We start from the raw sequence: 24,733 nt of genomic DNA, 5'->3' as shown, positions 1-24,733 counted from the left end.
CTGAAAAGACAGTTAAAGATTATTTAACCCTGTCAGAGTTGATTTAACACCCACATGGTATTCATCACACTATGCTTTAAGCATAGGGTGATGAATACCATGCTGGATTAAATACTCCCTCTCTGGGCAATGCATAGTATTGGAGGGAGTACACTTTGATTACCTTTGATTATAGTAACTTGACAGAACATTTGACCAGCTTTTTCAGTCAAGGACCAACACAGCCATAACATTTTTACAGACTGGCATCTCTAATTGATACATTTATTAGCCTATAATAAATGCTTTTCACAATCCCAGTTTTGTCATTAATGCCATGTTAATTATATAATCAAATACACTGGCTTGATTTGAGATCGAAGTGCCACTCAAATTTTGTGGCAGTTTTTTTGGCAGGCAAATACTCACTTTATTGACTTACTTTTCATGTGTTTGTCTCAATTGGTATCCGAGTAAATCAGCTGCGATTAGATCACGTTTACTAGCCTACCGCTTTATCCATCGTATCCGATTTTTTAAACTTGCATCAATACCAACCTAAACGTTTCCAAGTGCAGGCTACTGTAACTTACTCCGGATAGTGTAGCCCACGAATTGGAAGTACAGTAACGCTAGTTATATGGTTCAATTCTCGTTCTCAACACCAAACATAGGCTCTACTTATCTTCTTGTTTATAGGGTTATATTTGTAAAGTCGCACACACAAGCTATATTTTTCTTCCTTTCCACTGTTTAGTAGTAGCCTACGTAACGTTTGAAATTAAGCATCATGTGAAGCGCACCTGAGGACAGAGGTGAGACCGCGCGCAATATGCGGAGCGCGCGCTCAGACCAGAGGATAACACACTACACCTGCGGCGCACCAGTGAAAGACAGCGCGAATATCATATTGTCAGGATCCTTATAATATTAAACAGCCTAAATATTAAGCCGTATAACATCCGAATGTTTTCATTATTACACATGTACTAAAGATACTTACTCGCGCCTTTGGATTTGTCCAAATCTCGCTTGGAGCCGCTGGAAGACAGACACGGACACGAGTTGCTGTTGCATGTGGCGGGTATCGTTCGCTTAAGTCAGAGGGACAGGGAGAGGAGCGGAAAGTACAGAAATAGGAAATACAAATTGGCTGGAAAGTTAAAAGGTTCTGGTTACTGGCTATAGTTGGTTTTGTGGTACGTCGTTACTGGGAGTCGATAAGACCGGAAGTATTAGAAATTAGGAAGAATAATTATTTTTTTTAACAAAACAGTCTGCGCGGTTTGTCGAGATGAAGGCGAAAAATAGGGACCAAAGCTTATCAGATTCCAGAGAACTAGACGGTTCATATGACCAGCTCACAGGTAAGTGAATGGAAATTTATTTCACACTTTGATGTAAAGAAAATGTCCTCTTCAAAGCGCCCTTAGCGGAAACCATTAACGGTAATACTGCTGCCAATTACTTGTATGCTCATTTCCTTACATCTGCAAAAATATTTGCGTAACTCTAAGATATGGTACAATATAAACTATCGAATATGGCTGTATTGATATATTTCATATACAATTTCTGGAACCATATAATATGTTTTATTCCCTGGATGGACATTCCATCTTTTATTAGAAATGTTCAATTTGTTAATGCCTATTTGTGGTTGCACTTGTGGTTCATTTTGCTGACCTGGCTTGAAGTTTATTGGGTTTCCTCACAGATAATGAAACAGCGTTGTTGTTGTTTTTTTGCATTAGGCTAATGCATTCGTCTATACGGTATCCTATCTGACTCTTAACCCATAAATGCCTGATTTCCACTTGGCGGTTGTTTCTTGGCTGTGGTATCGTGAGGACAGACTATCGTGTTCATTATGTCTGATTGATACTGTACATAAGGATAACGCACATGGAGGCTGGCGGGTTAACGCGACACAATTTCAGATATGGTGATATTTTCATCAACCTAAATTGAACGTTTACATCGAAAAGTTCCGTCCTGCATATGTAACTGAACTGTTTTAGACTATATAACAGGAGGCAGTTGGCTACATTTGTGTCATATTGTATAAATAAAAACTAAGTGATAGACGTAGCATAGAATTGACATTAATTTCTTCACTTGTATTGTACTTCCCACTTTTAAGACGCCGAATGTAGTGACTCGCTATTTAATTCGTCTGCAGCAGGGAGCTCATATCCATTGCTGATAGGTGGACATGTTTAATTTTCCAGCGGGTTGAGCTGCTGCACAGTGATTAAACATTGCCATTTAGGGACTGCTATCTGTTAAGTCATCAAGATCAGAACAGATGACCGACTCGGAGAGAAAACACAATGATATGTTGGTGTAAAAGTGAGGGTGAAAACAATTTTTGGGGGGATCAGGATGTTGCTGACTGTGAAACAACGTGCAGACCATGATATAATTCTTTCTAAACATCCATCCACACCTTCATAATTCCCTTTTGTAATGTATTTAACAGGGTTTTTCCCGGCATGAAATGGGTCATAATTGGGATCTCACTTGCAGTCACGTGCAGGGTCATCCCACATTGTTTGCATGGAACTATTTCCTGTTTTCACATTTCCACTCTTCCTCTTAGGTGCTTGTACATTGCACCTAGGTGCACAGCAAAGATATCTCTCAGTCTCTGCAGGAATAGCCCTGCTAAAGTTTCAGTGGAAACAGCACTCCTTGAGAAAGTGCAGGAATGACCCAGTTTTTCTCAGAGACTAAGCACTGCCGATCCAGACATACTGCCAGGAGCTCTGTTTGGACAATTAATCTGGTTCGAACCCTGGTTGAACTTATTTACATAAAAAATGATTTAACACAGATCGCAATGATGTGATTATTAACTCAGCCAGGATGTCTCTTGCATAGTAATGAATCCAGCTCTATTAAAACAAACTTGTCTAGTTATTGGAGGAAAACAGATTTGCAGATGCGAGGTACAGTAGGCTATACAGTACATACTCGAGCTGTGTGCAACTGAGTGTGTGTTGTGTGTGTGCGCGCGTTCGTGTGTGTGTGAAATCGGTTCTGTGTGAGATCTAGACCTCCTACATAACAGAATAAGAGCATTGTTGTTAAGGCTACATAACAATTTCAGTTTGAAATAAAATAAGTGCTTTTTAGCCTGATCCCTTGTGGTGTGCTCTTTGCATCCTGTAAGTGATGGCTGGAGTTCAGGATTGTTCAGAATTGCAGCCGTCATGAAGCCTAGCCTTTAATGCTGTATAATACATTTAAGCAGCATGATTTTTTTGTGGCTTCTCAAGGGCTGAAGAAGGAGGACTCAGAACTGTCAGACATGCCAGTGCCCAGACAGTGTGCGGTGCGGATTCACTTGACCTTTGGGTGCAAAAAGTAGAGAAACCCTGACTTATGTTGTTGTTGCTTATTTCAACTCAAAATGAAACGAAAGAGCTCTGCTAACAACAGCAGCATTTACAGAAAAACACAAAACAACTGAGAAATGTGTCCTTACATTTATTATGAGCTGCGAGCCCACTCCAAAATGAAAACAGGAAGATTGAATTCCACCATTATAGGGATATTTCATTTTGGCATAACATGAGTAATTTTGTGAAGCTTACCCCGTTTTATGAGCACAGAGTGAATACAAGTAACATCAGCTCTTCCTGCCCACCATGGATGGCATCGCCATACTTGCCATTTGTCTGGTTCCCAATTCACTCCCGTTCATTTCTGAGACCTGGCCGAAATGAATAGTTTTAAAGCACGCCCAAACTATGGAGGATAATAGATTGATAAAAAGAGGAATAACATCAAATGGTCTAGTTTTTATATCTGATGCATTTTCATGGTTTAATTGCCTTAAAAACTAAAAAGAAGATAGTTAAAAAAAACAACAACTCTTCTTTAAGTGATGTATTCTTTCACACAATAACACATTCACACGGGCCTTACAATGATCAAACTACAGCATTAGTTGTAGACAATGTAGACTGTTGTGAATCCTACTGATTACCTATTAGCCTCAGTTCTTAGCCTCAGCTTTTAGGTCTTTGTTAGTTTTTTTGTGGCGTCACGGTTTGTTTTAGGTATGATTACATCAGGAAGGCCCCTGGAATTTGTGCGTCTCCCAGTCAGGTCCGTTTCAGAGTGACATCTTCGCGAGCTGAGCGCACCGTCCTCTGGAATTTATTCTTTCTTCCGCTTTCTTCCCAACTTAATTTACCGCGAAAGGCAATCTCGCCGTCGGCTCAGCCTATTGCTTTTCGTTCTCTTCTGCGAATCGCACGGGCGGTTTTACACGCTCACAGCTGCCCCCTCCGGTTTTCCGTCCGCACGCCGCTGCCAATTCATCGGGGAAGCAAATAACTTTCTCAAGGCAAAGACCGTGAGTAAGAGCTCATCTCAAGATCTCTTATACATAAAACAAAAATGCTGATACTATTCTGCAACAACAAAAGGACTGGCAGATCACAGATACCCTTTTCAACAGCTTATTTTTTCCCCAGCCACTTAATGCTGCGAACCGGTGTCATGCCAGCACCAAAATTAGTGGAGGGGTTTGTGCAACTGAAGGGAGCCTTTTGAATGGACACAACAATGATGTACGCGGGCGAAAATGGATATTTCTACCAGTAATGGCGGAGATGCTGTGCTCATTTATCCACAGATCAAACCAGATGACACAAGTGAATTAGCCAGTCGTTCACTGCGCGGAAATAAAAATGAGAGCACTCTTACACAATAGGTGCCTGTTAAGCCATGGGTATGTGCATCAAAGGAGCTCTCCAGAAACATTCAGTCGGCAGCTTTTCAAAAGGCAGTAATTGATAGATGCATTTTGTGAATATTCAAGGCTTTCTTCTCTGAATGGAGAGAAACTGAAAAAGACGCTCAGTACCAAAGCTGTTAAGACAGCAGTTAAATTATTCATAGAGGACAATACATATATTATGTATTATGTATACCCGGGTCTAAACAAAACAGCAGTTATTATGGCTTATTGCATTTATGTCTAAATAAATGAGGAAGATAAATTGGAAGTTTCATACGTACAGAACTTAATTATGTACTGTGGTCTCATAGGCTTTCTCCTACAATAATAGATCATTTTCTGTTCAGCAAATTGCTCCAACATGCCAACATGGTATTAGCATGCCAAATGCACATTTTTCAAATTACACAAAAGGACAACTTGGAAATATTAAATCTAAATCTAAACACTTACTTAAAATGTATCAGAACTGCTGCTCACTGGATGTTTTTTATTTTTTGCACCATTCTCTACAAACTCCAGAGACTGTTGTGTGTGAAAATCCCAGGAGTTCAGCAGTTTCTGAGATACTCAAACCACCCTGTCTGCCACCAACAATCATTCCACGGTCAACGTCACTGAGATCACATTTTGTTTCCCATTCTGATGGTTGATGTGAACATTAACTGAAGCTCCTGACCCGTGTCTGCATGATTGTATGCATTGCACTGCTGTCACATGCTGGCACGGCTGATTAGATAATCGCATGAATAAGTAGTGTACAGGTGTTCCTAATAAAGCGCCCAGTGAGTGTATATCCAAGAACTCCATGGTAATATGACACAACCCAACTCAGCATATAACGTTTGGTGACATTTGTTGCTTAGGTTAGTCTTTAGAGTCCGTTTTATGTACTTAAGTAATTAAGAATTAAAAAAAACTAACAACAAAATAATTTTCAAAAATCCTCAGAGGAGAGGAAGAACAGGGCATTCTGGGGCTCTAATGAGAGATAGATGGTGTGAAGTTGACTTAGAAACCACAAAGGGATTTAAAATGAGCTTGTGTCCGTGTTATTAAAAGAATAAAAAAAGCAAATGAAGAGCTTTTTCAATACAGGTCAATACCTTCGGGTCCCATTCTCCCGCAATATGGGGAATTACTGTAATTTAGTTACTCCTCATTGGATTTTGGCCATTCAAATGTACTTTTTCTTTGAAAAATATATTTGAAAAATATCGAACTGTGATTACTGTAATTACCCCCCCCCCCCCCTTTCTTTTCCATGTGTACACAGCTGCAGCAGCTTTCCATGATCAGTTTCATGTCATCAGCGGTAATGGCTTTGTATTTGCATTGTACAATACAATACATTTTTGAAGGTGTTATTTCAAAATAAAAGTTCTATGCATCTGAATAAATAATGTGAACCCAGCGAAGAGAAATGAACACTTGTCACATGAAAAGCAGGAATACAAAATCAGAAAAACGTAACTGAGAATCTGGACAAAATCCGGAAGACTTGTATGTTGAAAAGGCTTTGACATGGCCCTATTTGTCAGTAATCGCGCTGAGCTCGCTGGATTAAACATGGCATGCCGCCCTGCTGACCCGGGCCCGCCCCACATATAGCGGAGAGCTCTCCGGGCAGGGCGAAGGGTGCGGCCCGCCCACCTCGCGTCGCACGGCCCGACCGCGAGGTCCGATTGGCCGGCGCACTCGGCGCGGACGCTGGCGGCCTGCGCCCTCCCCCTGCAGACCCGCGGTGGGCGTATTCCGGGGGCGGTGGCGGTGAATCACAGCCGGGCGGTGGCGGTGCGCGGCGGCGTGGGTGGGCTCAGACCCGCCGGGCCTTTCATAACAGCGCAGAAACGGAGCCTCTTCTTCAGCACTGTGCAGCTCACCGGAAAACTCACTCTCTCACACCGCTATTATACCCCCTTTCATGTGTGAACCAGACTGTGTAGCTCTGCACGGCAGGGTAAAGGGTTCATCATAGCCCCTACATCTGTACTTGCTACCTAGTACACTGGGGAATGATGTAAGCAAGCCCTCTGTGGACTATGTTGCAAAACATGTACGCCTATATTCAAAAGAATCTTTATCATGTGATGGATGTTAGGCTGGCGGCACGGATGGTGCAGTGGGTAGCACTGCCGCCTCACAGCAAGGAGGTCCTGGGTTCGAATCCCCGTCGGCCGGGGCCTCTCTGTGCGGAGTTTGCATGTTCTCCCCGTGTCTGCGTGGGTTTCCTCTGGGTACTCCGGTTTCCTCCCACAGTCCAAAGACATGCAGGTTAGGCTGATTGGAGAGTCTAAATTGCCCATAGGTATGAGTGTGTGAGTGAATGGTGTGTGTGCCCTGTGATGGACTGGCGACCTGTCCAGGGTGTATTCCTGCCTTTCGCCCAATGTATGCTGGGATAGGCTCCAGCCCCCCTGCGACCCTGTTCAGGATAAGCGGGTTCAGATAATGGATGGATGGATGGATGGATGTTAGGCTAGTTTTTGAAAGCACTCTCAGAGCACAGTCATTCATGAAGAGTTGAGGAAGGCAGTGAGATTCACTTGGGTTGGTTGCCAGTCAACGTCAGCCGTGCGTGCCTGGAGATGAGGCTGCCACTGTCAGCGGTCCTGAGGCCCTCTGTGGCTTCTGGAGGCTGCAGGAAGCTCTGACAGTTGCCACCTGAGGAAGCATTGCCCTCTGCTCTTCTCAGTAACATTATCTTACAAAAACGAATCATAAGATGAGAACGGAGGAAGGTAAACTCTGCTATTTCAAGTAAAATTGTACTTTTAAAAAGTCAGTGACATGTAAAAATGTGTAGATGACTCGTTGTGATCTATTTTCTTTTCACGTGGAAATTGTCATTCACATGTGAAAAAAAAACCAGCCATATGTGAAATATTCCCTTACGCTGCACTTGCTGTAAAAGGATCGGTTTGATGGCTAAAGTGTAGTATTGTGTGGGGTGGAGGTGGGGTTGCTGAGCCTGTGAGTGTTTTTCACATAGGAAAGAATGACTTTGATGCTCTTCTTTGCACTGATGTGAATGTAGCTGTTGACAGCACTGGCTTGAGCTAGCAGTAGCTTTAAAAATCACTGGATCCGTGGAGGGTGGGGGGTAGAGAGGAGAGGGAGCAAGAGACAGAGGAGTGGAATGAATTACAGAGAGTTTTCTGGGAACATTGATCATTTAATCAGTTCAGAGAAAAGTAGCTCTCAGCCCTCAAATCTGGAAGCTGAGGAACACATCATCCTACTTGCATCCCACACAGGGATAGACAAAACCAGCAGGGAAAAGGGCACAGAAAATCTCATCAAGAACCCCACTCTTACATATTTATCACCACCTCTCCTTAAAGAACATGTAGTACAGTATTGTGCAAAAGAAAAAAAGAAAATAAAGCTCAGATGCTTTAAAAAATAATGAAATGAAAAGTTTCCAAATATCAAAAAGTAAGTAAATATCAATAAAGAGCTGTAACGGTTAAAAACTGATATTGTTTTGTGAACACCCTTCGCCTTTAAAACTGCATCAATTCTCTTGGGTACACTGTCCTGCAGTTTTATAAGAAAATCGTCTGGTAGGTTGTAGAACATATTGAAGAATTTGCCACAGTTATTTTGCAGGCTTTAGCTGTCCCACTTACTTCTCGCTCTCCAGGTAATCTCAGACAGCCTCGATCAAAAGTGTCTGAAAATTGGTCTAATTCATAATATGTTATTTTATTAAATGATATATAAACATTTCTCTGTAACATTAATTTCTGCTGACACAGTTATGCAGAAAACAGAAAAATAAACATCTCAGACCAAATTTATATTAAGAAAATCTAGGGTGCCTAAGACTCTTTCACAGTACTGTATAGTAGCTTCAAAGTTCACAAAATTGTTACAGCAAGTAAATAAATGATAAAAGATGATAAGAATGCATTTCCACATTACCACGTAATGACTGTGTGACTGCTTTCAAAGGAGGGCGAGAGAGAGAGAAGAGAAAGAAGGTCCTTACGGAATGGGTCGAACGGGAGAGGATGGAAGATGAAAGATGATGGGCAGGGAGTGGAGAGTGGGGTGGGGGGGTAGGTTCAACATCCCTCAGTGAATCACCACCTATTAAAATCTGAGCTGTTTGGGCCCTTGCGGTCCTCCAGCAGGGCCCCCTCCTTCATGCGGAGCTTCTTAAGACTCATTGTGGATTACATGTGCTCTACTCGCCCCCGCAGAGAAGGGCCAAAGAGGAGAAGGGAAGGGGGTCACTGGAGGTGAACTGGGGGCTCTGTGGAGCAGGAATGCACCCAGAATGGATCACCCAGAATTAGCCAGAATTATCCCTGGATGCCTACACACCGAGCTAAACACGTCCAGTCTCCTCATTCATTTCTTCCCTTCACATGCACGCATGCACACAGGCACACGCATGTATGCACATGCACACACACCCATTCGGCTAAAGATTACCCCGAGAATGCCTGCCCTTGGTTACCTACACACACAGCTAAACAGGGTCCAAAGTCAGTTCTTCTCCTCGCACACACACGCACACTCACACACATATGCACGGGCACTCACATGCATGCGAACATGTACTCGGGAACATACATCCACAGGCACGCGAACACACAAACACACACTGAAGATTACCCAGAAGGCTTGCACCTGGATGCCACATTCAGTTCTTCCCTTTGCACACACACACACACACACACACACACACCATTGATCAGAGCTGTACTTCATTTTTACAAGCCTGCTGAGGGTTGTGATCTTGTTAGTCCTCAGAAGATGGCGGTTGTTGGGATTGGGGAGTCGAGGGAGGGCGGGGAGGGCAACGGGTTATTTGAAAATGAAAAGACTGCCTGTTTATTTCAGGAAGTTCCCCTGATCACCTGTGACAGGAAGATAAATTCTTCCTTCGTGGCTGTTGGTTTCTCTTAGCGGTGCGCCCCAGCGCTGGGTAGAGTAATTCCTCCAGGAGATCTTAGGGCATGCTCAGAACGCTGCCAGCCATGCAACCCGCAAACAGAGGGAGGCAGAGTGATGAACTTTTAGACTGATAGTCCTGGCTCTGCTTTTCACAGTGGGCGCTAGTCGGATCCAGTCAGTGGTTCTAAACTATGAAATAGAACTGTCGGGTCTTGGGAGGGGTTGAGGAAGGTCATGCAGCCCAGAACAGTGTTTTCCATTAACCCCTGTCACTTCAGCAATTCAGTCTAAATCAATTCAATTCCGTTTCAATTCCGTTTAAATTAGCTCCTCCTCTTCTCCCTGTTTCCACGACACCCAGCCTTTTAAGCTGCTCCTCTAATTAAAGGGGCTTAAGCCCCTATCTGAGAGGCAGTAATGCGTCTTTCTCCTCCAGGTGAAGGGGAAGCGGAGCTTGTGGTGGGGTTGGGCCTTCATTCATCACAGAAAAGGTCTCAGACTCATAGTGCATTATTCTTGTACTACCTAAATTGGTCTTGTTCTCTTCCACAATCTCCTTCGCTCTCTGTATATTTCTGCAAAGTCAGTGGCACATATTCACTGCAGGTTTGATTGATTCGAGGACTTGTTTACAAATGCGTTCCAGAAGGGCTGTGACTATGGTGGGGGTGCGTTGGAATGGGCAATGTGCCCTCCCCCCCACCCGCCCGTCTGCTGGAGTATATTTTTTCCTCTTTGTCCTGTAGTTATTGCTCAGACGAGAGGGCTTTAGTCGAGCTCTCTCATCATTCATCACCATACCTTTTCTCTAACTGGAGGGCGTTTTTTTCTTCTTTTTTTAATCATGTCGGCAGGAAACCTTTTGACAGAATGTCTTCCGCCCCTGTTTTTCCTTAAACGCTATTACCTTTTGAACAATGCAATCATGCCTGGTTTTCAGAACAAAAGAGCTTTGTTGCCTTTTCAGAAGGAGCAGTCCTGGTTTCTCTTACAGAATCCAGGAGACTACCCACTGCTCCGGGTCCTGCCAGACTGGTAATTAGCAACCTGAAAGCTCTCATTGGCTGAGAGTTACAGTAACAGCCAATTGTCTGCCTTCACAGTCACTGGGTACAGTCTGCATGCAGAATATTTGCAGAAGCATTTATCTTCTAACCTTGTGGTACGCGGATCCAAGTATTTGCATTTAATCTAAATTTTAATACAGCGGAGCTACTTTTAATCAAGGTCTAATGGAAAAGTTGAGGGATGGAGGTCAACAGTGATTCCTGAGACACAAACTTCAAAGCTTTTTTTTTCGTTACAGAATTAGCCCAGTTCTCCTCAATCACCCACCAGGCCAGAACAGCCTCTGCGGCTGCCATCCTGAAGGTGATTGTTGAGCCATCACTATGCTTGGCTGCTCGCTGCAGTCTGCCAAAGCTCACCCTATGCCCTGGTCATCACTCTGCAATCAGACCCAGAGACAGATACACATCTCATTAACCCTTTCAAGAGCAGGTTTTGGAATTATTTTTTCAGTGTTCTAGAACTCCAGTTCTTTCAGTTACTAGTAGTGACTGTCTTTAAGGCTCATTGATATCAACAAACCTCAGTTCTGATTGGCTGGTTAGCTCCAGCAAACTGAATGCCGTTTGTGCCAAGCGCTTGGATTTGTTTCTGCTGCAAGATGGGCCATGCTGAAGCAAGCATTGTGATGTCATAACTTCATGGAAGTCCAAATGGCTCATTTAAATGCATTTTCTGTGCGTTTTGATACTTTCACTGTGTTTCTTTGCGTTGTATAACACCTTTATAATCCACATATCAAGGGAAATGTCATTTTCCACAATATGGGACCTTTAAAGGGTTAATTTGCCACTAGAGGAGTTTAGGAGGAGCTGGCCAGCAAGTACAAGCACTCTCACTCAGCCCACAGAGCACCAGTGAGAAAAGCTAAATCTGCTGAGAGAAGATGCAGATTGGGGGCAAGGTTGAGGATCTGTGCAGCAGTTAAAATAACAAGTGGGGAAGCCAATGCTGCTGCCTTGAGCAAAGGTGCTCAGCCTGCATTGCTCTGGTGAGCTATGAGTCCATTGAAATGTGAGCCAGAGAATTACTCTGACCTTCAGGTCATTGGTCCAGTGGTTAGTTTCGCTCTGGAAGGTTTTGTGTGAGTCTGTGTGTGTGTGTGTGTGTATATGAGTCTGTGTGTGCTCACACTCATATGTGTGTATGCATCTGTGTGTGTGCGTGTGCGTGCATGTGTCAGTGCATGCGCGTGCGTGTGTGTGCACGTGTGTGTGCGCATTTGTGTGTGTTTATGAGTATGAGCCTGTGTGTGTGCACACGCATATGTGTGTATGCTTGTGTGTGTGCGTGTGCATGTGTGTGTGTGTGGACATGCGTGCATTCATTTGACCAGGGAGTGGATTTGGTCCATCCCCAGCTGAGATAATTCCAGAGACAGACGTACACATGACCTCTCAGCCTGATGCTCCATGTTAAACGACACAAATCGGCTGCGCGGGTCTACAGCAGCTCTTCACCCACAGAGATCCAGATGACCTCTGACCCCATGACCGAACCATCTGAGACACAGTGCCGTTCTGCAGAGGGCTCCGCTCCGCTCTCTTACATCAGCTCTGTTAGCCTCAGCACAACACCGCTGGGTCTGCTTGCAGCTGCAGGGCTGCTCATCGCTGCCCCGGCTCTGAGCATCTCCAGGGAAATCTGATGCTGTTTTAAATCCCGCCCACAGCCAATGCCAATGTCAGCAAAACGGAAGGCAGGGAATCTGCAATTGGTAAAGCAAAATGTCTGGGATTAACAATGGCCAAAGTGGGATTGGTGGCGATGGTAGCTGACATAAGAGACGTGGGTGGAGATCCTGGGTTAATTTCTCCTTGCTTCATTGAAATGCACAATACGCACGGTTGTATCGATTGTGCATGTACACACGTTGTGGACAGAGTAGATGACTAAAGCACATGCTGTGTAGGGAAGGACAGATCCAGTCCAGACCCCCCATACCTTTTTATCTGGCCACCCAGTTTTTCACAAAATGTATGCCTCATTCTCAACACAGGTTTTTGGTTTAGGGTTAGACCTAAAATCTTATTACTGTTCTATTACTGTTTTGCTAAACATGACAAAAATATTGCCAATAAGTTGAGACCGTTTGACTCATTTCAAGATTTGCCAATGGGGTGAGAGCATTTCCCTTTCAGGTAAACTTTGACTTAAACCAAGCTACTATTTTCTGCTTGAGAAAAGGAAAAAGATTTTGGGCCATTTTTCCGGACACTGGTTAAGCGTAGTCCAAAAGATAAATTTTGAATGGAGATTTCCGATAGAAAACTCAATTTAGTCCAGGACTACGCCTAATCTGTGTCTGCGAAGCAGGCCCCTTCAGTCTCATTACTAAAGCACGTGTTAAAACAGACTTTTCTTGCTAAACATGACAAAAATATTGCCAATAAGTTGAGACCGTTTGACTCATTTCAAGATTTGCCAATGGGGTGAGAGCATTTCACTTGTCAGGTAAACTTTGACTCAATTTAGTCCAGGACTACGCCTAATCTGTGTCTGCGAAACAGGCCCCTCCAGTCTCATTACTAAAGCACGTGTTAAAACAGACTTTACTTGCAGTGCATTTCTTATACATGCCGTACTCAGCTCACATGTCTTCAGACAGCCCCTGACTCAACACAGTCACTCAATCCTTTCCCATTGGGTGTTGGCTTAAAGCACGTCTTGCACTTAAAACCTACTGTAGGGAATATACTTTACAGCATAAAACAAGGAGCAGGTGACGTGTGTTTGCACGCTCATGCCTTCTGTTTTCCTTTGAGAGTTTGGAACATGATTAGCACTGAAAGGATATCAGCGCCCGATGACAAACACTCACTAAAACATGTGGCCAACTGTCAAGTACTGTCGAGGAGAACAATTAGGAGTAATTTTCCTTCCCTTTTCAAATCATCGCAGGGCTATCGGCATTATACGGAACATGACATGTGAATATTAAATTGGACGCACTGTCATTATTCAGTAATGAACAACAATTGAAACGTATGTACGAGCGGACCGAATTTGAAGGACCGAAACGCTTTGTTCCTTGGCTGTCACCTGTCAGAGGGTATTACCGTCAATGTTTACTCCTGTGGTGAGACAGGAAGAGAGAGAGAGTGTGAGAGAGAGAGAACCATCCTCTCATTCAGAATCATGATGATGTAAGGATAGTATTGGCTGAGAGAGAGAGAGGTAAAGGAAGAGAGGAAGAGAGTAAGAGAGGGAGTGGGGAGAGAGAGAAAGAGAGGTGAAGGAAGAGAGGAAGAGAGGGAGTGGGGAGAGAGAGAAAGAGAGAGGTAAAGGAAGAGAGGAAGAGAGGGAGTGGGGAGAGAGAGAAAGAGAGGTGAAGGAAGAGAGGGAGTAGGGAGAGAGAAAGAGAGAGGTGAAGGAAGATAGTAAGAGAGGGAGTGGGGACAGAGAAAATGAGAGGTGAAGGAAGAGAAGAAGAGAGGGAGTGGGGAGAGAGAGAAAGAGAGAGGTGAAGGAAGATAGTAAGAGAGGGAGTGGGGAGAGAGAGAGGTGAAGGAAGAGAGTAAGAGGGAGTGGGGAGAGAGAGAAAGAGTGAGGTGAAGGAAGAGAGGAAGAGAGGGAGTGGGGAGAGAGAGGTGAAGGAAGAGAGTAAGAGAGGGAGTGGGGAGAGAGAGAAAGAGAGGTGAAGGAAGAGAGTAAGAGAGGTAGTGGGGAGAGAGCACCATCCTCATTCAGAATCATGATGATGTAAGTATATTGGTTTATTGCACATTGAAAAAGAGTTCACCTTTCCTCTTTTGAAGAAGAGAGGGATTGGCGGGGGACATTACATTACATTACATTATTGGCATTTGGCAGACGCTCTTATCCAGAGCGACGTACAAAGTGCATACCCATAACCAGGGATAAGTTCGCTGAAAGACCCTAGAGGTAAGTACAATTTCAACTGGACAATAAAGGGAGTGTGAAAGACAAAGAAAAATTGGACAGATGAGGAAAACGGAGTGAAAAAGAGTGATGGACTGAGGAGAGGGTGGGATGAAAGCAAAAAAAGAGGAAAAGAGGTCAAATTTGTTGTCCTCCTTGCTCTTCTCCCTCCCTCTCCACTCACGTGGTAGACTGTAGCAGAGGTCTCTTTGAAGCTTGTCTTTTAAAATGGGGCCATTGATCCCTGTGTTTTGTGAACTGCCAAAGAGCAGATATATAGAAAGCCCAGCTGAGTGGGCAGTGGTGTTGAGACGGTCTACGGACTGCTGTCTCTCTGGCCTCTCTGGCTCCATTTGGGCTTTTAAGAGTTTTGTCTTCTATTATTTACAGGCACAAGCGGATACGCTGTTAAGTCCACGTACATATATGTGCACATACGTAAACATCCTTGGGATATTTCTTTTCTGTGAGTGGGTAGGTCACTTGCCTCTCAGCTGGCATACACATGTGCACACTCGTCCTTATGACTCCACACACGTACGCACTGTACTGGAGTGGGTCACACATGTTCGCACACACTCCCACACGCGCGTACAAGCTGCAAGCGTACTCCTCTACTCTTCAGACACACTTTTGGCTTGATTTGCCAACACATGCAGAACCTTTTAGCACACACAAAACTAATAACATGAACAATTTTTTTATTTTTATTTGTCCTTTATTTAACCAGGAAATGTCACCATTGAGATACAAGATCTCTTCTTCCAGGGAGTCCTGGCCAAGACGGCACACATAAAGTTACAACATGAGAAACAATAAGGCATATACAATATACATGATTGCCTACAATGATTGCCTGTGGTATTTGTTTTGTGCTAAAAGGTTTTGCACATGCTAATGGTCTTCATAAATCAGGCTACCCATTATTGCCTGTACATGGTATCACACTTTCTTACACACACACACACACACACACACACACACACACTCACTATTCCTCTCCTGTCTGCCTGTTTCCTAGCTGTGTTGTCCGACACGGTGAAGAGCAGTTGAACTCTTTCCAGGGTTAGAGGCAGTCACGCCCGGCACCTCTCATGCACTCTCCATCTATCTCCTGCCCTTTCAGCCTCTTATATCCCAAGAGACGCACGCACACCAGAAAAATAGGTGCAGAGTAAAAAGGACTGGCCTCGTACACTTGTTGTAATGCTCAAAAATAAAAAAGGCCTGGACTTGCACACTTGTTGTAATGCTCCAAAATCAAAGAGGACTAGCCTTGCACACTTGTTGTAATGCTCAAAAATCTTTTTGTTTCACAGTTTCAGCCTCTTAGGCCGCTCGCTAATCCAGGGCAGAGCTGTGTCATACAGGGAGAGGAAAACGGCCCAGCTCATCAGCCAATCGGGCGCGGCCTGGGAAGCCCAGACACCCCGCATGGGCAGCAGGAGCCCAATTAAACGAGGCTCGGTTATCCTCGATCCGGCAGCTCCCTCAGACAGCGCAGCGATTCACATCTCCGGCCCGGATCGGAGACCGAACCGCAAGCCCCTGTCCCGTCGCCTCCCATCCGTGGCTAATCCTCGCCCCGCTGCCAGCCAGCTGAGCTCCACGGCTCCCGGGGACAGGACCGTCCCACACGCGGGACCCCAATTAACCCGCGGAGTCACCGGTACGTGATGAGACGCATGGACAACCAGGTCAACCCTCCAATCCGTGGGCGACACCACGGCCGATTACGCAACGCCCTCCCTGGGGGCTTACAGCCCCCGTAGGCCTTGGCACAGTCAGGATCCAATACCAGACCACAGTTCGCACTGAGTGAGCCCACTTTATCTGGTCACTGCTGCCTGAATCTCCCAAGACATTCCCTCTTCCTCTGTAAGTGACTGGACAGAACTATAAAATCAACTTCAGTTCTCTGTTGGGCACAATACCCCCCCATCCAAGACAACCAACCGATTGTTGTTCAGCAACATAGTTTCGTGGATTGGCTTTTGGATCATGCTGCCATCATCTCCTCCCAGTAATTGGAAAAAGCAATCCATTCCAGCCCCATGGCATTATGGTTTCCTCTTCTCTTCTCCCAATGAAAGAGAAAGCATTCATATTTTGATGCGTAGCTCATGATTGGCTTATGAAAAGGCCATCTCCATGCACATTTCATAATTAAGGGGCTGTTGGTGAGAAAAAAAAAAAACGACAAAACAATATCAACCAAAGCGCAGCTGTGACCAGAAATCCAATGAATTTAATGGAAGCAGTGAAGCGGAATTGATGTCTCATTGAGCGATCCGCACACCCGCCTCTGATTGGCCCAGATGCCAGAGCCATGTGCGACCCGTTTCCGACGGCGAAACGCTAAAGGAAGAGCGGGCGCATGTGCGAGCTCATTAAAACCAGGCGCTGCATCTCCGCTCCCACAACAGTTACAACTGGATGCCTCCATTAACAGAAAAATGCCATGAAAGAGGGAGTTAGCCAGTTGTTGTTTTTTTGTTTTTTTTGCACCTTTTGTCCAGATGGGCCATTTTCTAAATTGACTACCTCTCATTTATCGTTCAGCATTTTATATTATCGGACGTCATCGTTCTCTTTCCTGGCTCGTTTCAGCTTAAACTACCCACCACCCCCTACCGCTCACTGCTAAATTTCTGCGATGCATGGTCATGGGCGGCTTTTAGCCACCCCCACTCCGGGTCGTACCATTTCGCTCAACATGTCAAAGTGGTATGCTGCAGCACAGTCCAGTAATTCAGTGAAGGTAGAAGGGTTTGCTGTGGCTTACAGCTCCTTCATTCCATGTACCTAAATCTGGAGAATTGGGCTGCATGGGGTGAAACTGCAGGTGATTACAGAGACTGTGTACTTTAACCCTGGGGTTTTCATATCCACTCCTGGGCACCCACTGTTACCCACCTGCTATGCTGGCTTTCTTACAGCCATTGGTCTCTTGACGAAAATATCGAAAATATGCATATTAGTTTTTCCATACTTTTCTCTTTAACATATTCTCACACGGTGGTCTGGCTGGCTGCCATTTTCTTGGTTTTTGAACTCCTCATTTTCCACAAATTTGTTTAGCGTCTGTGACATTGCACGCACACTTTCAGCAATTGGAATTCAGCACTTGCAATTACGTTGGGAATGAACGGCGGCGTACACAGCGGGGCCCGAAGTCCGCTGGAAACGCTGAACTCCATTACATAACCTGCACAGCTAGGGCTGAGTCTGGCAAGCCTCAAGTAGAAACTTCTTCTGTTTCCAGAAGCCTGGGAGGGAGACTTCAGGCCCACGGACAGCAGAGGCTTCAGCTAAACTGTGCAGGCTTTCACAGCTGAGGTTGATTTTGATCAGCGTAGGTGTCGCTCACTATCTGTGCCAGGCCTGCCATAAAGGTACAACTGTCTCTGTTTTTCAGAGAGACAAGACTGTGAGTTAACTGTGCCTTAAGGTCATTATATGCATGTACCTTCATTATTTTTTCTTGTATACCGCATATAATTTTTTCTTCTATATGTTCATTTCTTGCTCCAGTTGTTGTTGTCCACGCTACATGGACACTTATAATTCAGCTTGTGTTTTATGTCAATTTTTTGTGTGCATTGGTAGGGGCCATTTGTAGCCCATGGCCCAAATTCCATTAAAAATGGATGGAGTGCAATACAGCGGGACCCTTCCAAGGCAGTCAGTTACCTGAGGCGGTTCACAAATGTCACCCTGTTACAGATTTTGGGAAATTGTAAGGCTTAAACAGAGCCTCCAGTTGAATAGCGGAGCGTACGCTCCCTCCAGCCCCGTTTGATTGATTGACGAAATGACCGACATGACAGAATTCACAGTAGCTGTCGAGAGGTGCGCGGGGGGCAGTGAAATTCATGATGCGATAGGTCGACACGTACTTCAGGCTAAGCAGGAGAGCCGTGGAGGATAGGGTAGAGGTGGTGTGCGGGGGCAGTCTGATTATTTAAGGGCTTTAAAAACACCAAGATTTTTTTCCCTGGGTGCTCTTGAACAGTTGCTAACATGCACACAGCAAAACACAGCTACTGAGACATTCATTTTATGCATCTCTTAATTAGCTTTGCTGTCGTAGTTCTTTTTTTTAATGATTATTAGACATGTGAGGACGCCTTGGAAATAAAAAATTATTTCCTGATTTCAAATCAATGTACAGTACTTTTGTTTGGTTACAGCTAATGATGCACCACAGGAAATTTCAAAGATTCTCTGCTCCTAAGGGAAAGGACTGCAATGTGGTTCTCAAGTTCTCAACCACATCCTGTATTAACATTACGAACAGCTTGTTTGTGAAACATCTGTAAGGTTGCAGAGTAACCAGATAAAAACTCATGTGCATTCTCACAAATGCTCATTAGCTGTGGAATCAACACATAACCCTCTGATCTTTCCTTGACATTTTCACACTAATGCTAATGCTGCTATCATTACAGTGTTATATGTCCTTTACCAAGGCCTTATAAAGTTGAAAGTCACAGAAAGTGCAAAACTCCCGCCGAGGCTGTAAATCTTCCCCCAATTGTTCAACAATGGAGAACGAGCCCTTCAATGCAGTAAAACACACACTGTCCTTTTCTTGGCAGAATAAAAGGCCTTACACGGCCTGTGCATGGTACACTTGTTCTCTCACTAAAAATACACCATTTTTTCAGTTTGGTTTGGAATCCATTCATTAAAACCCCCTGCACATTTAGGATGCAAATCGCACTGCCAAATTAGAGAGCGGAAAAACTATAATCCACTGCTTTCACAGTGGATAAGCAAATTCTTTTTAAGAATGGGTGCTTTGCTTCAGAGTGGGTTTTTTTTTTACCAGTAAATGTGTTTTACTGAAATATTCATTGTGAGAGGGAGAGAGACAGAGAATTCAGGTTTTTAGAAGCCTATCTGTGGGAAATTGTGTGCATGCTCGCTGAAAGCCTCCGGAACGACTTCATCTCACCGACCCGGTGCGTCTGGGCAGATTGACGACCTCCCTCCATCCATTTGTGAACCCACAGCGGTCTTTGCCGATTGCCTTGTTGTTTGTCTGCGCCAGGATGCAGGAAAATGGTCTCCCTTAGTCGTTTTTTGAAGTTAGTCTTTACTCACAAGCCTGTGTGGTAATGAGATGACTAGGCCATTCTGTTTTCGGTTAAGGGCCCTTGGGGCCACTGTAATCAAATACAGAATAAAAGTTTATCACTGAAGGTAATTCCCCTTATGGTGCACCCTAACTCAGGGAATGAAACCACACCAATGCAGCCTGTGAAGATGTGCATTTCCCTAGCTGCAGAATCCCTGCATCCGTTGGTCATGTAAATTAAAAACAAATGAACATAAAAATGTAGTAGCAAACATAATTATCATCATCATCATCATCATCATCATCATTGTCACCATCAATTGTCTAAATTAGTGTGACTAGGCAGAGAAGGTCTGCTTCACCCTGTACTCACATGTGGGTGAGAGGTCCACAGCCATCATGAACTACAAGGCACCTGCCCTTAGCCGTAGCTGGTCGGCTAACCCCTTCGGTTGACTAAGGAAACCCCGACAAAGGAACAACCCTCCACCGGAGAGCACACGCTCACTGCACACAGCATAGAAGTTTCTCCAGCACGCCTCCTTTCTAGTTAAGATTCCGCTGAGCGCTTCAGAAGCGCGGCTCGTTATCCTCCGCCGTGCGCGGGCAGCTGTAAAAGGCCAGGTGCTAAATCCTTCTACATTTACAGCGTCAGTAAGGGGGAAGCACAGTTCAGAAATGAGATTTCTTACTCTGCATCATCCCACTTATATAATGGGCCTTGCCAGGTGATTAATCACTTTAAAAGCGTAATTGTTCCTGGTTGTGGCTTACGCTTTATTGCAGTTTCTGTTCTGTGTGGAACAGGGTGAAGGGAGGGTAGGTGGTAGCAGAAAATATGTGCAGAGGCTGCTTGGGTGGCTTATCGTGCCAAGACAGGATTCTTGTGTTGAGGATGCGCCCTGGAGTCTGGTGTCAAATTATGAATGTGCCAATCCACTGGAGGAGCGGCCATTTTATGGGGTTAAATCTGGGTTAAGAAAATGTGGATTTATCATGCCCTCTACTTCAGAATGAAGGTCTGTTGGCTGCCTGAAAAAAAAAAAAATTTAAATAAGATTTCCAAAAAATAAGAAACCATGTGCTATGCTGTGGTAAATTACAGTGACCACTAATGATGTGTTAATTGACGTGGTTGTGCTCTCTGTCATACAGAACTGTACGGATAAAAGCAGAGTCGAGTGCAAGGCACCAAAAAGATTGGAAAAGAGTGGAAAAAATTAAAAAGCCTTTATTACACTCTTGCTAATGAGCGTAGCTTGTGATTTGCATGCCAGCGGTCTTTAGATTATACTTAATTGTTGGAAACTGGTTAAAAAATACAGAGTTAATGCCTTTGAGTGAGAACTGTTGAGTGAGAACTGTTAATGGCTGAATTTCATCTGAAAGTTTTTCGGTAACAATAATTCATAATTGACTGATGTCAGTTGAGACAGAGTAGGGGGTCAGAAATGTACTTAAGAGATCTGACAGTGTCTGATGCCTACATTCCTAAACCACTATCAGACAAGTTAATTTACTCAAAGATTGTTCAAGGACAACTGCAAAGGGTGTACACCCACAGAGAGGCACAGCCAGTCTGTGGTCCCTTGGTGCAGAACGTTGCATAATTTGACTTAATCTGGTTCTTCAGAGAAAATCATGACACTTTCAACTACTGGGTTTCTCATGTTACATAAAAAGATCACTCCGTTTCCGTCTGACTCCTCCTGGTAATGAGTTTCGCAAAAATCGGACGAAGCGAAAAGCCAAGCGTGAAAATTCTTGTGAAGGAGAATCCAAGCTCAGGAAATTCTTGTGAAGAGAAAATCTGAGTTTGGAAATCCATGCAAACCGTGTCATCGCAAAACTTTCTCGCTCTCCGCGTCCTGAAAATTTAATGATGATGTATCGCACTGATTTTGTGTACAGCTGGGGAAAATGGCAAAAAAACTTTTAAATTAAGTATTGAGCAGTCATGAGTCTTCCTCTATATAAATATCGATTCAGCTCTTTTGAATCTCCGCATGTCACAGGGGTCTGCTCAGCCCCCATGTGTAGCCAGTGAATATAGAACAAATTCTGCTAGGACAATGCCACATCCGGGCCGATCTTTAATATCCTACACTGCACAGGAAATCAATGCCACATCTATGAATACTATTAATGGGGTGAATTCTTGGGGGTGAGTTGCTTGTTATAATGAGAGCCGATCTTCAGAGTAGAGAGTACTGAAGGTACCGTCCTTGAAGTCAGGCCGTGCATTCTGTGGAGAGGGGACTCCGTAATTAGGGAAAATGAGTTTCCATACATTCGTTTTCATTGGAGGGCGGCTGGAAGCGGAGGTGTTAAGTGATATTTTATTTGGCCACAGCTGCCGGTTCATATAAATAATGCAAAATGTTCTTTTGCAGACAGAACCTTCCAGTTCAGTTGGACGAGGTTCAAGGAAATATGGCCTGCTCCTTTTAAGTTTCATTGTAACAAATTGTTTCATACAGTGTATAATATAATTTATCAGCAGCTGTGTCACTGCTACAGCTCTACCGCTAACACTGCAATGCACTTATTCTCCAAGGTGTCATTTTATTGAGGGGTCAGACAGTGTGGCACACTGCCTGAACAAAAAGGGGTTTAGCAGGTTAAATTCCCTTGTACTACTTTAGCAAGTTACTGTACTCTCAGTGAATATACAACTTTATGAGCGGATATTTGTGTAAAATATGAGTTGTAAAAATTCATAATTCTCATGGGTGTCTGCTAATGAAATGGACTGATATAATAATGTACTTAGTTTTGTTCATTTTCTGAGTCAATGTTATCAGCCACCGGAAGAGATTGATGCCTGGGGAAGAGGGGAATTGGTGTGTGTCTGAGCCCTGGCATTAAGCCTCTGTATTTCTGCACTCTCAGCAGTATTTAAGGACAACTGGGAGGTGAGTGACAGGGTGGTGTGCTTCCTGAATTCCCCAGGCCTTAATATATCACGCTCACGGTGACATTATCTTAGGGCTACCTTTAGGCTGTCAGCATAGAGCGGAGGAGCCATCCACTTCACCTGATTGCTGTGTGTGTGTGTGTGTGCATGTCTATGAGCAAGAGTGTGTGTGTGAGGCGGTATGTGAGTGTGTGTGTCTGAGTGTGGGTGTGAGAGCGTGTGAGTATGTATGTGTGTGTGTGTGTGTGTGAGGTGGTATGTGAGCATGTGTGTATGAGTGTGTGTGTCTGAGTATGGGTGTGAGAGCGTGTGAGAGCTTGACAGTATGTATTTATGTGTGTTTGTTCGTGTCCATGTAAATGAGAAAATTGCCTGTATATCAGCTAGAATGCGTCTTTGTCTGTGTAAGCATATGTGTGTATCTGCATGCCCGTGTGTGTATATGTGTATCGAGCATCAAAGTGGGCTCCATGAATCACACCAAGATTAAAATTCAAATAGATTTATTGGCATCAAGACAGGAAACATGTGCTGCCGAAGCAATGCCCACACACACGCAGTACAGCCAGCCAATGTATATGAACGCAGCAGACGATATATGAATACATGTGTGTCTGAGCTAGAAAGATGAGACCAAATTAAATAATTATCCCGCCAGGCCATCTGTTTTGGCAGAGATTTAACTGCTGTTCTTTCTCTAAATGCCATTAAAGCAGAGCGTCTGGGTCCTTTGAAATCACGAAGCGAGATTTTTGGCATGAAAGGAGTGGCTCACCTGGTATAGTTGTTCAGCACAAGAGCAGGCTGGGGCCTATACGTCAGACATGACACTGTTATTCTCATCGGTAAGGTAGGAAAAAGTCAAGTAAGATTCCTCTTTGCATCAGTACTTACCAATGCTGTGTCAGGCACCCACAGGGTACCAGTTGTCAGTGAGAGATGCACTTCCTCTCCAGTAGGTCTTAGTTTTCTTGAGGGGTCTTGGGTAAGTACAAGGATGGTCGCATGGATTACATTATTGGCTCTTATCCAGAGCGACATACAACAAAGCGCAAAGTGCATACCCATCACCGGGAACATGTACGCTGATAGACCCTAGAGGGAAGTACAGTTTCAAGTGCTAAGTGTAAAGATAAGATAAGATAAGGACTAGGGCCTACTTGATAAATCTGTCATGGATTATATCTAAAACTATTTCAGCATAACGCAATAGAATGATAAACACATCAGAACAATATACAGCTTAAATAGCCAAACAAAACTAGCAAAAATATCATCCTAGCGAACAAGTTATTCCACAAGTAATGACACACTATTGAGAATTGAAAAACAACAACTACCGAGCCAACAACTACATCACATGGGCCAGTTCCTCTGCTGTGGTGCTCCTCATACACAGATGCTAATGGCTCAGCAGTGACTTCAGAGGCTTGACCTCTGCTCTAAAACTGCGGAAATAACTTGTGAACAGACACAACAGATAACATATGATACCAGTTATGCAGACACAGATTAAGCCTAGTCTTAGACTAAATTTTATTTCTAAAGGAGATTCTTCATAACTCTGTCTGTGCCCGTGAAACCAGCCCAATAGTGTTTTATTTACCCTGCTGTAAAATCCAGCTATGCCAACTTGACCAGCTTGAAAATTGAGCTAGTCAAGATGGTCATAAGCTGGTCTAGCTGGGTATGATCTAGTCAGCCTGCTAGTGCTGTTAGCTTGTCTGAGCTATCTCAAAACATAGCTTCAGCTGTTTGTTTCAGCCGGGTAGCATTTTAATTTCATGATACGCTTTCTTCGAGAGAAAGCCGCGCACATACGAGGTCGAGTTGCAGGAGTGTGACTTGTTTGTCAGGCGTGTGACTGCTTACTCTATCCTATCGTTGCTCCTCTTCCTGGTGCTTGAGTTTGTCTTCTGCGTAGCATCACTGGAGGCCGGTGACGTGCGTCTGTGGTTCCTCGCCCGCAGTGCCCGGCTCCCGCGGAATGCCATTGACGTCTCCCGCATTTCGAATCGTGACGGTTTTCTGTTGGTTCACTTCCCTTAAACCTCGCTCTCCGTGACAACCAGCCTGTAGTCCAAATCTGTCTGGACTAAGATGCCTACAGCTTTTCAGAGGATTAATCTTTCATGCGAACCTT

At 44.3% G+C, this 24,733-nt stretch overlaps 1 protein-coding gene across 1 annotated transcript in view; it reads left to right on the top strand.

The window, feature by feature from the left end:
* Positions 1-866: 866 nt before the first annotated feature.
* Positions 867-24,733, top strand: part of kcnip2 (Kv channel interacting protein 2) — a 139,325-nt gene continuing 115,458 nt past the window's right edge. Inside the window, exon 1 of the mRNA XM_061231158.1 lies at positions 867-1,346. Coding sequence (XP_061087142.1) covers positions 1,274-1,346 — 73 coding nt within the window. The 5' untranslated portion in view covers positions 867-1,273. The remainder of the gene's footprint in view (positions 1,347-24,733) is intronic.

The sequence above is a fragment of the Conger conger genome, chromosome 2, assembly GCF_963514075.1.
Source record: "Conger conger chromosome 2, fConCon1.1, whole genome shotgun sequence".
NCBI lineage: Eukaryota > Metazoa > Chordata > Actinopteri > Anguilliformes > Congridae > Conger > Conger conger.
This window is presented reverse-complemented; position numbering and strand designations above follow the sequence as displayed.